This window comes from Toxorhynchites rutilus, chromosome 2 (assembly GCF_029784135.1).
Source record: "Toxorhynchites rutilus septentrionalis strain SRP chromosome 2, ASM2978413v1, whole genome shotgun sequence".
Classification (NCBI taxonomy): Eukaryota; Metazoa; Arthropoda; class Insecta; order Diptera; family Culicidae; genus Toxorhynchites; species Toxorhynchites rutilus.
In genome coordinates this window covers 92,132,440-92,148,880 of record NC_073745.1, presented here as the reverse complement: position 1 = coordinate 92,148,880, position 16,441 = coordinate 92,132,440, and the positions used below count along the sequence as shown (strand labels likewise).

General features: G+C 43.3%; 1 protein-coding gene across 2 annotated transcripts; it reads left to right on the top strand.

The window, feature by feature from the left end:
- Window positions 1-518: 518 nt before the first annotated feature.
- LOC129768862 (6-phosphogluconolactonase-like) lies at window positions 519-1,695 on the top strand. 2 transcript variants are annotated; one of them, XM_055770798.1, is made up of 4 exons: window positions 519-751; window positions 834-938; window positions 1,020-1,330; window positions 1,393-1,695. In XM_055770798.1, exons 1-4 carry the CDS (start codon window positions 628-630, stop codon window positions 1,528-1,530), a joined length of 678 nt encoding a protein of 225 aa, XP_055626773.1. In that variant the 5' UTR covers window positions 519-627; the 3' UTR covers window positions 1,531-1,695. The 2 variants fall into 2 exon arrangements, with proteins under 2 accessions (XP_055626773.1, XP_055626772.1); XM_055770797.1 differs by having other exon boundaries at window positions 834-1,330.
- The last annotated feature ends 14,746 nt before the right edge of the window (window positions 1,696-16,441 follow it).

The following is a 16,441-nucleotide window of genomic DNA, read 5'->3' as shown; positions in this document are numbered from 1 at the left end:
CACGTTGAAGAGCAGACAGGAGATTCCATCGCCTTGTCGAAGTCCCCTGTGAGTCTCAAATGATTCCGACAGCTCACCTGAGATCCGCACACTGCCCCGCACACAATGCCATGCCACTATGCCATGATGGTTCCTAATATTTCACTTTATCGTGGGCTGTACGCTTCCCAGTTGCTTTTCGTGATCGTCCTGATTCAGCGAAATTGCTCAAAGAATGGTGCTTGGGAGTTGCAATTCATTCTCATTGTGCAAGTTTCGGTGATTCGAACTTCAAAATAGTCATTAATTATGCTGGCTACGTTCATACAGTCACCATGCTAAAAAAGTTTAAAAAAAACTATAAATATGTTTTATATAAACTTCTTTTCCGAGCGAATGCTGTGCGAATAATTTTTGATACACTGTACATATAAACACTGTTGCGGCAGTTTCGCTAATGACGTAAACAAGAATCGATGCCGTGACTTGAACACAGTTAAAGAGGTTGTGATATCATAACCTTAATTTATTAGATTGATTCAGTACGCGAGTTCATGAGGTGACATCATTTGGATGCAAAAAGCCGCTTATCGCAGTGATCTCAGTTTATGTTTGCGCTGCATTTGACGTGTGCAATTATTCTCTAGGATGTCTTCGAGTTTGGATTACTATTGCGTTGGTGATGCTGTCTGTGATGAAATACTGGGACTACTATCGAAGTTTGGAAATGAAGCCATAGCCAAGCGAGGCATATTCCGTGTGGGGGTTTCAGGTGATATCCCGTAATTAACGGCAGACCAATGCAACTGCAACTCAAGTGAAGGTCGTGCACTTCAATCTTATTATTGTTTCAGGTGGTTCAATTGCGGATATACTTGCTGAGGGAATGTACGATATTAGGACTGATTTTACCAAGTGGCAAATTTTCTTCTGTGACGAACGCATTGTGCCGGTAGATAGTAAAGACTCAACTTATGGAGTTTTCGAACGGGACATGTTGAGTTATCGCAAAAATGTTCCGAAATCTGCATTTTTTCCAGTGAACTGTACCCTGAGTCCAACTGAAGCAGCTGCCGACTATGAAAAAACTATTAGGAAAGCATTCAATATGGAAAATACTACCGACATTCCGTCATTTGATCTGTTGATCCTTGGAATTGGTCCCGATGGTCATACAGCATCTCTGTTCCCGGGACATCCCTTACTGGACGAAAAAACAAAGTTGATCGCTGCTATCACGGACTCGCCGAAACCACCTCCTAATCGAGTAACAATGACCTATCCCTTGATTAACAATGCCAAAATCTGTATGTTCGGAGCACAAGGACAATCGAAGGCGGAAGTTTTGAAGGCAAGTGGTTGTAAAAACTGTTTGACGAATTCCATAAAATTAACAAACTCCTTTGCATGCAGAGAATTCTAGTGGATAAAGATGAATCTCTACCGGTTACTCGCGTTGATCCGAAAAATGGAGAACTCATTTTCATTGCATGTGATGAAGCTGACTCACTCATCGATGTTGACCCAACCCGTAAGGCAAAGAAGGGTTAAAGGTTTAAAGGCTTGTTTGAGTGTTATCAAAGTGACCTTATGGCTAGATTGGTTATGTTTTTATGTGGAAATACATCTTTTACTGTTCGACTAATGTGATACGGAAATAAAAATGTCTTAAAAAATAAAATAATAATATAATATTTTTCCGGACCAATAATTAAATTGAAGCGTTTAAAAGACGATGGCTTATACAATAAGTGCGACGAATATTTGTTTTGCAACTGCAAATGTAATAGGGCTGGATCGCATTGCAGAATTTTGATCAGTTGCTAACTTGCAAGCTGTACAAACAATAGAAAGGCGAGGGAGTATTGGCTGTTCGCACGTGTTGAATCAGTAATTCTATTCAACAGTTACCTTAATTTATTGGTAATTTATTTATTAGATGCGTTTTGCTATCATGTCTGGCTTTCCTAGAGAGTAAAATGGAACGGTCCGTTCTTCTAATGAGGTCCTTACCAGGTGTTTACCCGGCTGCTCTTCAATTTTTCGAATGATGAGATGTTCAATTTTACCGCCCTGCACAGCAAAGCTCACCGAATTCGTACAAATCACGGTGTCTTTTTCATAATTATATAACCCAATCGCGAGAGCATGAAACGATGCTGAATTCATCAGGAAGAGTGTTACAAAGAAAAGCGTTCCAAGTGTTTATCACTGGGATCCAGAAAAGGATAAAGGAAAACCCGAATTTTGTTTGGAAGTTTATGAATTGTAGTAGTAGAATAGCAGACGAAAGAACAGTGGAATCCAGAGGAGATAATAGGAAACAATCTTCAAATTGTGGAGACCGTCGGAGACTGCTTCATGCGGAGTATTTCAAGGGCGTACGACCACCCGAGTGCCATAAGGCAATATTCTAGTCTAGAAATTTGAAAAAAAAATCATTTTTTTTTCATCATATTTCTGAAGATGATGCATTTAAGAATATACCCTAGAACGGACATTTCGAAAATTCCATCATTTATCGAGTTATAACTATTTTAGTGATGCGGTGTCTTATGTAGTACGGCCAAAACAAATAGCTTTGTTGGAGATACTTTGCACTGCTTCACTTATATGGAAAAAACGACTTGAATTTGTGAACTCAACAAAACGGACTTTATTCTAATTTCGATTTTATTCAAGTGACACACGGATGCTGCATGCTAGAACATGCGAATATATTGGATGCTTATACACGACTAACTAATTAATCTGAGTGGACTGTATTTTTGTAGATTTGGTATCGGAAACAGTGAGAAATTGTGAAAGTGATGAGTCTAATAGCGAATTCGTTTTTGTTCAGTTTCAACCCTAGTGCCGCACTAACTGCTGTCAAAACGTTTTTTTATTCACTCAGTTTCGCACTCAGTGTCGCACTAGTTCGCCCCGGAAGCTGTTAGTTTCGCACTGAGATGTTTCACGGGTTGGCACTCGGGTTCACCAATACAACTATACTGAACTGTCAAGTTCCGAGTATTGTTTTGGAAAATCTGAAAACAAAAAACTATGAAAATGGAAAACCTGCTGCTTTTGCTTTTGTATTTTTGGAATCGTTATCCAATTCGGATTCTGATTTTGAAGAGTATATTCGAGTAGACAGCATTAAGCTACGTGTTCTTTCATTGGGAGGCGGAAATAATGATGGATATTCAGGTGGAATAAACCTGCTTTCAAAATCATGATCTAATGATGATTTTATATTATAACAGTAATTATTTGTGGATCAAACAGGAAATGCATTGACAAATGGTTAAGTGAGTGTTAGAACTGATGAGCGAATTGGGCAGAACCAACAACCGAGCAACGCAACGGACACAATCCCGACGGACAAGAACCGTGGACTTTCGGATCGCGTGTATGGTAATGAACGAGCTGAATACTTTTCACGTCTTGTATTTGCGAGTAATGAATATGAACTGAATATAAGGTTAACAATGTGTATGAGAAAGGTATGCACTTTTCGCCCCGCCGTACCACAGATATGTGGAAAGATATCGTACATTCTACACTCCTCCTCGATATCTTAGCGGTTGCTGGCCTCGATTAGGCCCATCATCTCCGAGAACTCCTTCTGCTTCAGGCAACCTAGTGGCTTTGTGAGAATGTCAGCAATCATTGATTCTGATGGACAATATTGAACAACCACCAAGCCTTTATCTGACAGATCCTTAGCGAAATACATTCGTGTGTCGATGTGTTTGGATCGTCTGGAAGAACGATCAACCGAAATAAAATCTATACAGCTAGTATTGTCCTCAAACACGGTAGTAGGGCCGTTCTGCTTCTCTTCAAAGTCTTCCAGCAGTTTTCGAAGCCAAAGTAGCTCCCGACATGCTTCCGATAAAGAAATGTATTCTGCTTCCATACTAGAAAGTGAAACGCTGGTCTGTTTGCGGCTGGCCCAACAGATAGTCGCTTGCCCAAGCTGGAATAAATACCCGGTATTGGACTTTCGGTCATCCGTGTCCCCGCTCCAGTCGGCATCGCTATAACCGACTAACTGTGCTGGTTCACCCCTGACACACTTTAGCTTGAGTTTGTAGTGGTTTGTCTTGACGAGGTATCTAACCACCCTTTTCAATTCCACCCAATCTGCTTCTGAAGGCTTACTCACTCTTCGACCGAGGATCGATAGACTTGCTGACACATCCGGCCGCGTATTAACAGCCACATAGAGTAAGGCTCCGATTAAGCTCTGATACTGCTTGTTATCAGGCAACGCTTTGCTGCCTTCACGACTGCGGAAATATCCTGTGTCAAGAGGAATCTTGGAACCCTTGGCGCGTTCTAGATGAAACCGATTAGCGATCTTCATGATGTATCCGTACTGATCCAAAGAATAGTAACCTTCCGAATCCTTGGTGACTCTAATACTCAGAAAACAGCTGACTTCTCCAAGGGATGATAGCTTTAGCTTCTCTTTCAGCGCATACTCTACATGATCGATTTCTTCTTTGGACTCACATGCGACGATTATATCGTCCACATAAATCAGGAGATAGACGAATCCCCCAGAGACGCGTTTCTTGTACAAACATGGATCCACTCTAGCCTGCTTTAATCCAATCGCCTCCAGTATACTCTGGATAGTCTCGTTCCAAATCCGCGCCCCCTGTTTGAGTCCATAGATACCGCGTTGAAGTCTACATACTAGCTTCTCCTGACCAGGCTTCTGAAACCCCCTGGGCTGTTGCATGTACAGCTCCTCATTTAATTGACTGTGCAAGTATGCATTCTTCACGTCTAAATGGCGAACGTTCATCTGCTTCTGACCAGCGAAAGTTAACAGGATCCTTAATGTGGTTTGCGTAGCTACCGGTGCAAAAACGGAATCGTAGTCGACACCAAACTGTTGTGAAAAACCCTGGGCAACTAAACGGGCTTTGTACTTGATAACGTTACCAAGGCTGTCCTCCTTTTTCTTGTACACCCACTTACTGCCAATTGGTTTTCGACCGACGGGCAAATCCACTAGTGTCCACGTTTCATTACGTATCAATGAGTCGTACTCTTCGTGCATAGTAACTTCCCACAACTCCTTCTCAGAGCCTCGAGTTGCCTCCTCGTAACTGCTCGGGTCATCTTCCACAACCATTGCCACGTCAACAACGAAGTCTTGAAGCCACATCGGTTGAACCCCTCTGTTCGAACGCTTTTCACCAAGTTGCTGTCCATCAGACGCTGACGCTACAGCACGGTTATCGACCGGTTCTTGGTCGTCATAACCGTAAAACTCCTCCTCGGAATCATGCCCTGGCTCCACTTGAGCTTGCTGCTCCTCCTGAAGCAACTCCTCATGCACAGACTGTTCTTCGTCAACATCCAACTTGTTCTGCAACTCAGCGCCATCGACTCCAGCTTCTGGCCATCCGTCACTATCTCCAGTTTCATTCGATTGATTCGATTCAGATTCCATCATGTGTGAACCATTGCAATGTTCGATGAATCGCGCATCACGGCTGACCGTGATTCTGTTGGTTTCAGGATCCAAGAACCTAAATGCCTTGCGATCCTCACAGTATCCGACGAAGACTAGTTTCTGTGCTTTGCAGTCTAACTTGACCCTCTTAACTTCCGGAATATGTACATAAGCTGGGCATCCGAACACTCGAAGATGGCTCAATACAGGTGCCTTACCGAACCATTTCTCAAACGGCGTCTTGTCAACTGCACGGGAAGGGAGTCGATTTTGAACGTAAGCGGCAGTCATGATCGCCTCACCCCAATATTTCACATCGAGGCTTGCGTCAAGCAACATACACGTTGCCATCTCCTGCAACGTTCGATTTTTGCGCTCTGCTACACCGTTCTGCTGAGGGCTGTATGCAGCTGTGTACTGAGCCTGGATCCCCTCTTTCTCGAAAAACGCCTTCAACTCGCTGTTGACGTATTCGCCTCCTCCGTCCGATCTGATTACACAAGGCGCTCTTCCGAAACGCGTCTTGACGTGAGCGACATATCGTTTTATGCATCCTGCTACGTCTGACTTCTGGCGCAGCAAGCACACGACAGTGTACCGGCTGAAGTCGTCAATGAGTGTCATCATATATCGGTTGCCTCCCGGGGTCACATTCACCATGGGTCCGCATACGTCGGTATGCACCAGGTCGAGTACTCTGGAAGCTCTACTACTGGAGGCTTTAGGGAAAGGAGTACGTGGAAGCTTACCTTTAAGACAGTCCTCACAGACCTGCCGTAATCCGCAATCTTGCATCCGGAATTCCACTCCAAGATTTCCCGCTTTCAGTTGGTCCAGGATCGTAGGATCTCTATGGCCAAACCGCCGATGCCAAATGTGTTGGCAGTTCGGCAGATGCTTTCCTTCCACACTCAGCTTTACATAATCAAGTCTTCAGCATGAATAAATTTCCGTTTATCTCTCCCATCGCAACTGTCTTACCGGCTTCACTCACAACAGAGCACACTGAGTCAACAAAATTCACAAGAAAACCTTTCTTCGTCAGCTTTCGAACTGATATCAACCCACTGTCCAAATCCGGTATGAAGAGCACTTCAGTTAACTTCACTTCAAGCACATTTCCTTTATCGTTCACACATTTCACGAATCCTTCGCCGATTCCGTGCGACTTTGATGTAGAACCGTCCGCGAGCACAACCTGCACCTGCTTGCTTTCATCCAACTCGGTGAAAAAGGCCCGATCATTGGTCATATGGCACGAACATCCACTGTCTATATACCAACAACCCTTTCTTCGTGAATTTCCGACGGTGAAACATATCGGAACATCCTTCTCGGTTGTCAATTTCGCCTTCACGTCACCTTTCTTCGCCTTCGATTTTCCCGCTCTGCCGCTTCTTGAGTCTTCACCACTTTTATTCTGCTGCAACTGCAGCCAAGAACGACAATCGTTCCGGAAATGGCCAGGCTTCTGGCAATGAAAGCACAACCGTTTCTTCAGCTTACTTGAATCCATCTTCATCGCTTTCTCACCAGACACCGAGAAACGCTCCTTCCGCCTTTGGTACTCGTCGAGCAACTTTTGCTTCACGAGTGACATTGTCAAATCTTCTTCCGGTCGGCTCTCCAAGGCCGTCACCAGACCGCTGTATGACTCCGGCAGGCTCCGAAGTATCATTGCAATTTGCAACGATTCTTCAAGCGCTTGGCCCGCGCACGCAAGACGAATGAAGAGCTCCTCCATTTCATATAGATGCTTTTCCAAATCTTCACCATCACCGTAATTAATGCTACATATCTTTTTAAGCAAGGAGACCCGCGACGTCATGGTCGTTTTTTCGTGATACTGCTGCAAACGACGCCAAACATCCTTGGCCGAAATCGCTTCTTTCACCAAATTAAGTTGATTGTCTTCTAAATACAGAACAATCACCGCGTGACACTTCATATCGTCTTTCGTCCATGCACTTGTGACCGGCTCCGGTTTTGCATCACATATAACGTACCACCGTTCTTCCCTTTTTAGGAGCATTTCCATTCTGGTTTTCCATATTGAATAATTATGATTATTCAATCGCGAGAATAACAATTTCTCACTCATTTCTATTTCTTATTCACCCCGCGCGCGACGAATGGAACAAGTGAACCGTCAAACCGAATGGCTTTTACACACACACTCCCGTGCCCTACTGCACGTTATTTGAGGGAAAGTTTTCTTAACACACGCGGTCACGCTCAAATTTTCGTCCAGTTTTTTTGAATAGAGTAGCCTCACTGTGCGCTTTGCCACTGCTACGTTAATACACAGGAATCCATCACATCCACCGGAAAAAACAAGATGGCTCCTCTCGAAATTTCACTGGAGAAAACCCACTCTACTTATACACAAAAGCCGCCTAAAACAATTCAATCGAACGTCACTACCAAACTGGGCCCATAACCTGATGAGCGAATTGGGCAGAACCAACAACCGAGCAACGCAACGGACACAATCCCGACGGACAAGAACCGTGGACTTTCGGATCGCGTGTATGGTAATGAACGAGCTGAATACTTTTCACGTCTTGTATTTGCGAGTAATGAATATGAACTGAATATAAGGTTAACAATGTGTATGAGAAAGGTATGCACTTTTCGCCCCGCCGTACCACAGATATGTGGAAAGATATCGTACATTCTACAAGAACTACATGTGTTAGGGAATCAAACAATATGAAGTAAAAATTTTCATTCAAACTTTTATATTTGTACACTGCACTTGGTCCTTCTGATCTGATAGAGAATAATTTACCTCCCAAGCACGAATATCGTCACCAGATGTCGACACTGTACATTTGTCGTAGCAAATATAAACAAATCAAACTATATAACGCACACCAACAAACCACCGCATTCGTGAAACTGAAAACGTTTTTTTATTACAGAGTCAGTTTGGCACTGACTCAGTTTTAAAAACGAATTCGCTATAAGTTGAATTCATCACTGCTATTGCTCTTCGCTAATGGAGTCACTAAACGCGAGTTAGTGTACTCGCAGTGGATTCCTATCTCTATACTAATTCATTTGAATTTTTCTTTATATTTTTTTTTTGAATTCACGTTTTCGTTTGGGTTCTTTCATCGTTCTAATACTGGTTGATGATTTTCAGGTGGTCTTCTTCCTTCAATGGCGATGTCTTCTTCTGGTAGAGTTCTTCTAGTAAAGTGACGTTATCCTTCACTGAGCTCATCTGCGCCCATCTTCGGTCACGATGGAGGGACGTGATCCTCGATGGAGTTGAACTATTGAATAAGATGAGAAACGATTTTTTAAATGAAGTATGTTATGCTTTAACGACTTCCCTGAAGCGGTGGCTTCGAGCCACCGCGAGCGCTCCAAGCGCCGATGACGTTGTTGTCTTCTTCGTTGATCTCGAGATTGATTCTTCTGTGATTGATGAAGTGTTGAGCGTTGTGTGTTGTGCGTTGGCATCCTGGTTTACCTTGGAAACAGGATAAAGCTGGCCAGGTTGTATCCTACTGTCTTCGAATTTTCGAGAGTGGTTGATGCGGATGATGGACCTGCCAAGGATGAGTGTTGTTCTCACAAAAAACTTTGCTTATTTGAATAACGTAACTGAGCGTGAGCGTTCCTTAACCTCCCCTATTTACAAGTCGCCCTATATTTTTATGGAACTGGAACATCGATTTAAACTGAGTTGAGCAGGTCATTTTTCGATATATCTGCGAGTGGGTGATTGTTGCTAGATTTTATTTTAATTGTTGTTTTCGATAGAATCGTTGTCCTTAATAGGCAGGACACAAATCTTAGCTACCGCTCTGGTATATGTGCCGTCCTTGGTTCTTACTTCCACCACGCGCACACTACCATCTCTTTCTTGTGAACCGCTACGATGCGACCTAGAGCCCATCTAAGTGGAGGTTGGTTCTCGTTCTTTAATAAAACCATCGTTCTCTTCCTCAGATTTCTTCGCCTCTCCGTCTATTTAGTGCGATTTGGAAGGTCTGAAAGGTACAATGTGGACCACTTTTTCCAGATTGTCTTGAGATGTTTTTGAACCCTTTGCCATCTAGATAGGGTGTTTTCCTGGAGATGATCCAACGACGGTTCTGGTATCGCGGTCAACGGTCTGTAGACTAAAATATGTCCTGGAGTCAAGCTTTCTAGATCCATTGGATCATTGCTGAGTGGTGTTAGGGTATGCTATTCAGACAAGCTTCGATTTGGGTAAGTAAGGTAGAGAATTTCGTTGCCAACCGTCCGTTTGAAACGATATTTCATCGATCTCAAGGCGGCTTCCCACAGACCCCCGAAATTGGGAGATTTTTAAATCTGCTATCTCTTCGGCAAAACTTTCGTTTTGAGCTAGCTTGATCAGCTGGTTTGACGCTTCCTCGCGTTCGATATATGATATATATCCAGTTTGTGTATTTGTACGATTTTCGCAATCAAAAACGAATCTGTGACACAATGCAGTTATTCGTACAAGCGAACACAGTTGATTTCAATGTGAATAATTCGTTAGGAACTTTGATATGTACTGTTGCGGATACGACGACTTTCTCTTCTGATAACGATACGTCTAAATCTTCGATTTGAGTTGAGTTCATCGGAGGCCACGAGCTTCTTGGGTTGCTCAGCCAATCTGGGCCTTTCCACCACATATGGTGGTCAGCAAGTTCTTCCGGTGTAATGCCACGTGATATGGCATCTGCTGGATTGTGTGTTCCAGCGATATGGCTCCACACACCTGATCGTGTCAGGTGTTGGATTTCTGACACTCGATTAGCAATAAAAATGTGCCAGCGGGATGGTGGTTGACAATAACCAACATTGGACGATGGTAGAATCAGTCCAAAACTGTGATCTTGCAGAAATTTTGATACTACTTATGATCTTCTCATACAGGTGACTGAGAACGAGGGCGGAAGATAATTCTAGTCGAGGTATCGTCATCTTTTTCTTCTTACGTTTGGTATCATCTAGCGGTGCGACTCTAGATTTCGCAGTAATTGGGTTGACCGAAATGGATCCAGATACAGTAGTACAGCGGAGGTAAACGCAGGCACGGTATGTCTTCTCCGACGCGTCAGAAAAATCGTGGATTTCCACTGAAACAACATCATTGCTAAAGGCAATCCACCGTGGGATTCTCAGGTTTGCCAGCCCAACTATGCTTGAGTGATATGTGAGTCACTATTGTTGAAGCTCTTCCTTTAATGGTTCAGTCCACGAACACCCTTGTTTCCAAAGGTCCTGGAGAAATATCTTTGCTTGGACTATTACTGGTCCAACCAGTTCAAGCGGATCGGAAGGACGAGCGAAATCTGATAAAATGATTCGCTTGTTAATCTCGGTAGATTTATTCCACTGAGGTACAGTGAATCGAAAATAATCTTAGTGTGGCTCCCATATCAGAACCAACGTTTTGATTGTGCTTTCGGATGATTCGAAATCCAGGGAATTACTTATGTTTTTCAGAGAATCAGGAATCTCTGCTAGTATTTCGGGACAGTTGAAGTTCCACTTTCTAAGTGTGAAACCCGCGTTTCGGAGTAGTCGAGTCAGTTCGTTATATATCTTCACGCCTTGTTCCACGTTATCTACACCAGATAGGAGGTCATCCATGTAGAAGTCCTCGGACAGTATCTTCGCTGCCGTGGAATACTGCTGCTTGCCATCAACTGACAATCGCTGAAGGCATTTTGTGGCCAAATATGGTGCTGATGACGTCCCATATGTGACAGTGGTAAGTTCAAAGGTTCTGATCGACTCTCTACTACAATCTCTCCACAAAATTCTTTGGAGACGGTAATCTGCTGGGTTGATGTTGATCATTGGGTATATTTTGGCTACATCTGCCACGATGGCAAATTTTCGGAGACGAAATCGGATTATTATTGAAAGTAGATCCTGTTGGATCACAGGACCCACTAATAAGGCTTCATTCAGCGAAACCCCTGAGGAGCTCGTGCAGGACGCATCAAACACGACCCGTAGTTTCGTTGTGGTACTGTCTGGTCGTATCACAGTATGATGAGGAAGGTAATAACGGTAGGGCTTCGTACCTATTTCCTTCTCTGCTACAGAGATTTCTCGCATGTGCTTTAAATTTAAATATTCGTGTATGAAATCACTGTAAGCTGTCTTCAGCGAAGGGTTGGAATCCAAACGACGCTCCAGAGATAAAAAACGTCGCATGGCAATTGAACGGGATTCACCAAGCCTGGCGATTACATAATCCTTTTTCGGTAACGTGACATTGAATCTACCTGTTGAATCACGAGTGGTAGTTTCGTCGAATAATTGCTGCTATTCTGGTGGAAACGATCCATCCAAAATGAGTGTTACGAAGGCTAGGTCAATATATAAACACTTGTAATACTAACCTCGAGCCAACCGCGAGTAATCGGTTACATAAAGGGTATGTCACATCAAATTGCATCACGGAAAAACCGCTGTAGAAATTTAATTTTCAGGAATTATATCTTCAGCTTTGGTTTTATAATCAGATAAGAGTGTATAGATCACGTTGGCCATGCTTCACTGTCAATTTTTCGTAAATTTGGAAAAATGTCGTCGAACGAAAAAGAGCGTCGTGAATTAATCTTGTACACTCATGTCAAGAATCCGGAGTTGTCACATCGGTACATCGGTAAGATGCTGGGAATCGTCCAATCCACGGTCAGCAGAGTACTAAAACGATACTTCGGGAACCTAACCATCGACCGGAAGGTGAAGAACGGCAAAAATGGATGCTCCGTCAGTGAAAAAGATCACAAGCGCGTAGTTAAGCAGTTTAGACGTGATCCGAGAAGTTCGGTCCGGGATGTCGCCAATAAGCTCAATTTGTCAAGTTCATTCGTCCAGCGGACCAAGCAGCAGGAGGGCCTGCGTACATACAAGGTTCAGAAGGCTCCTAACCGCGACGAAAGGCAAAACATGGTGGGGAAGACGCGAGCCCGGAAGCTGTACACCGAAATGCTGACGAAGCCGCATTGCCTGGTAATGGACGACGAAACCTACGTCAAAGTGGACTTTCGTCAGCTGCCGGACCTGTTGTTCTTCTCCGCAGAGGACAAATTCAGCGTTCCGGAGGAGATTCGCAAGCAGAAACTATCCAAGTTTGCCAAAAAGTACATGGTGTGGCAAGCGATCTGCTCTTGCGGAAAGCGGAGCGCCCCCTTCGTGATGATCGGCACGGTCAACGGGCAGGTTTACCTTAAGGAGTGCCTACAGAAGCGCTTACTACCACTATTGAAGCAGCACGAGGGCCCGACCATCTTCTAGCCGGATCTCGCTTCGTGCCACTATTCAAAGGACGTGTTGGAGTGGTACGAAGCCAACGGGGTCACCTTCGTGCCAAAGGAAATGAGCCCGCCCAACGCGCCGGAGCTTCGCCCAATAGAGAAATATTGGGCGATTATGAAGCAGGCCCTCCGGAAGAACCCAAAAGTTGTCAAATCGGAGGCGGACTTCAAGAGAAAATGGATTTCTGTTCAAAAAAAACTACAACCTGACGTTGTACAGAACCTTATGGACGGGGTAAAGAGGAAGGTGCGAGCATACGGGCTTGGGCTCGAAGTATGATTAAAAAGAAAATGCCAAAAGTTGTTTAATAGTTTTTATTTTACTGTCTAAAATTTTCAAAAGGATCGGTCTACTGGGCGAAATTCTACAGCGTTTTTTCCGTGATGCAATTTGATGTGACACACCCTTTATTACTAACATAGATAATAAGAAAAATTGTCAAAGTATTGAACTCCCGGCCCCGTGAGGCTAACGCCATATGAGCCTTGATAAAAATATATATTTTGGAAAAAAAGGCTAGGTCCTCCTTTCTCCAACTTGAATTGACCGTCAACTAACAGGTCAAAAAACACTAGGGCCCCTAGGATGATGTCGATGTTGCTTGGGTTGTGGAATTGTGCATCCGCTAGCACAATGTCTCTAGGTAATCTCCATCTACTGACATCAATTTCTTTGGCTGGTAAATCTGCGGTTACCTTAGACAGCACGTAAAATTGAAGTGGGATACTGAACTCTGATATTCGAGAACTGATTGTAGCGGTGACAGATTGATTTGAAACCACGCCAGCTTGACCGATGCCTTTCACTTGAAGATGTTCTCGACGACGATTACACCTCAATTTCTGAGCAAGGTTTTGTGTCATAAACAGTTTTGTGACAGCTGAAATCAAGAGTCTAATAATGCTCGAGCAAATATTTTATGTCCGAAATTGTCAATTATGTCCACGAGGGCGGTAGAGAGAATGACGGTGTTCGAATAAGTTTTCCGGGTTCACCGACATGATAGTGTTATGACTAGTAGAAGGGCAGTCTGTGGTGCTTGGGAATTGTGGTTGATTGATACTTGGGTTTTCAGTGTGGGTGGATGGAGATTCTTCGTGTGACACTTGTATTGTCTGAGTGTGTGTTGAGTTCGGAACTTGGTGTACTTGGATTGACTCTGTGGTGGTCGCGGGTTCGGTCCATTGTCGCGTCTTCTAGGTTGCGTATTCGGGTGCTGAGCTGTTCTGGTTTGCGAACTAACAGCAGCTGTATGTAGGAGAGTGTGATGGATTTTTCCACAAGTATGACATGATCCTTTAGAACAAAAGCGTGCAATGTGACCTGGTGATAAACAATTCAAACATAACGACCTTCGTTTGACTTCCTCCACACGATCTACTGTTTTAAGTTTCGTAAATTTGTTGCACTTGAATGCAGAATGCATCTGCTCACTGCAGAAAGGACACAGCGTTGGTTGCTGAATTACTGTATGACTGGTTGTAGATGGACGATATTGTTTAGTGGGCTTCCCTCGGGTTGATCGAGCGGAAGCAATGTTCCGTAAAACTTGGCATTGATTTTTCAAAAACTCAATTAGTTCACTGTAAGTCGGTACATTTTTCGAATTATGGTGGCTTTCCCAATTCCTGAGCGTGACGGAATCTAAGCGTTGACACACCATATGCTGTAAGATGGTACTCATCCCATCTACTTCTTCACCCATCTTCTGCAACATCATGAGATTGGTTTGGAATTCACCCACGATTCGGTTTAATTGTTCATAGGATTCTCTCTCCATTGGTTTTATAGAAAATAATGCGTCTAGATGAGATTTCATTATAAGCTTTTTATTCTCGTAACAATTATTTAATGCTTGCCACGCTATATTATAATTTGCTGTTGTCATTTCGATTGATGAAATTTCCTCCAGAGCGTCCCCTGCCAATGATGTTCGCAGATATGTAGACTTGTCGATAGCCGACAATTTCTGTGGATGACGCTTTTAAAGGTGTCACGGAACGTAATCCACTCCCGGAGCTTTCCGCTGAAAGAAGGCTTTGTTTTCGAACTCTTGAATCACATTGGCGTTTTCCAGTTCCCGTTTCTCTTGGATTTCAGCACGCAAGAGAGACCTCTCCTCCTCGGTTTCTACGGACTCCACAATCACCTCGTCATTATCATGATCGTCAGTAAGCAATTCGATCTGCATACATACCTCTACAAACTTATCGAATGTCTGGTCCAATTTCTCCATTCGTATTTGTATAGAATTTCGATCACGATCCTCCTGGTAATTCCTGATGAAAGTTTTCAGGTTATCAATAGAACTACGTAGAGTACGTTCTTCCTTAGACAGAAGTCGCATATTTTCCATGGGCATGGTTATCACTGCATCAATATAATAAATTGTGATTGATAGCGCGTAAATGTAGCGATTCGGAAAACTTTCGACTCAAAAACCTCGCAATACCACCAATAGAAAAATACAGAGAATATCAATTATAAAATTTGAGATACATCAATCCAGAGCTCAACTCAGACAATTTAATAAATTATATTCGAAACCACAGCATTCAAGCATCAATTTTATTGTTCCATTCATTCTATCTTTTGTTTCAATCACGTTTTACGCAATGGCGACCTGTCCATGCAAATCAGGTGCGCACCACAGACATACCTGCTTTGTTCTACTTAGCCTTTGTTCCAATTGTTCCAATTGTTTAATCTCAGGAATTTCACGTGGTCCTAATTTCCTCCCAGCATCCGTGCATCGGTGATGATGAAATCAGCGGACGATGAATTTTCCTGTCCTCCGCGATATTGAAGATCTCCTATTTCCGCGCCAATTTCAGCTTCTATTGTTCAACGTACAATGAACAATGTGACGATGTAGATTCACTCTGGTTTTTCTCAACTTCACAGAAACTTTTTCCGGAATCCGGTTCGTAACGGACCAAATGTTGGAGATACTTTGCATTGGTTCACTTATATGAAAAAAACGACTTGAATTTGTGAACTTAACAAAACGGACTTTATTCTAATTTCGATTTTATTCAAGTGACACACGGATGCTGCATGCTGGAACATGCGAATATATTGGATGCTTATACACGACTAACTAGTCTGAGTGGACTGTATTTTTGGTCCTCGAGCATAGCGGAAGGAACGACGAAGAAGCGGAGGATCGACGGCGGATTACAATTCGGTGAGGTGCGGCACGAGCGACTAGACGATTGATGGTGTGGCCAGTGGGACATTGATGACAGCATGACAGCCTGGCGGGTACGGGGAAACCCGGTGCGTGTACTGATTGTGTTAGTGTGTGCCCAGCTATTGTAGTTATTTCGTGGTTATATTAAAAAATAATGCCGTTTGAAATTTGCTGATTGTGTGAGATGCAACGAGGGAATATTATGAAAGAGAACCCCTTCGTTATAATTTCAGTACTTGCAAAAGATACTGTGACATGACGAGCAAACCACTTCTAATATCGCCTAATATCGTACTTATTCCACTTCATCGATTTGAGAATATGCGGTCTCAATATATTCTGCTTTGAGCTAATCTCAAGGAATCTGCTGCTATCAGCTAAAGGGGAATATACTCAAAATGTTTCGTTTCCAGTTCTGGGTCCCTTGTTTTGAGTTTTTGAGTGAGTTTGAGTTTTGAGTGCTATCCGTCATGAAAATGAGGAAGTTTTTGAACCTGCTA

What these genes read in the sequence shown, in the direction of transcription:
- LOC129768862 (XM_055770797.1), top strand. Translation starts at nt 628, where the DNA reads ATGTCTTCGAGTTTGGATTACTATTGCGTTGGTGATGCTGTCTGTGAT. An exon ending in ATTCCGTGTGGGGGTTTCAG is followed by an intron (nt 752 to 833) that starts GTGATATCCCGT and finishes TTATTGTTTCAG; the next exon opens with GTGGTTCAATTGCGGATATA. An exon ending in CGAAGGCGGAAGTTTTGAAG is followed by an intron (nt 1,331 to 1,392) that starts GCAAGTGGTTGT and finishes CTTTGCATGCAG; the next exon opens with AGAATTCTAGTGGATAAAGA.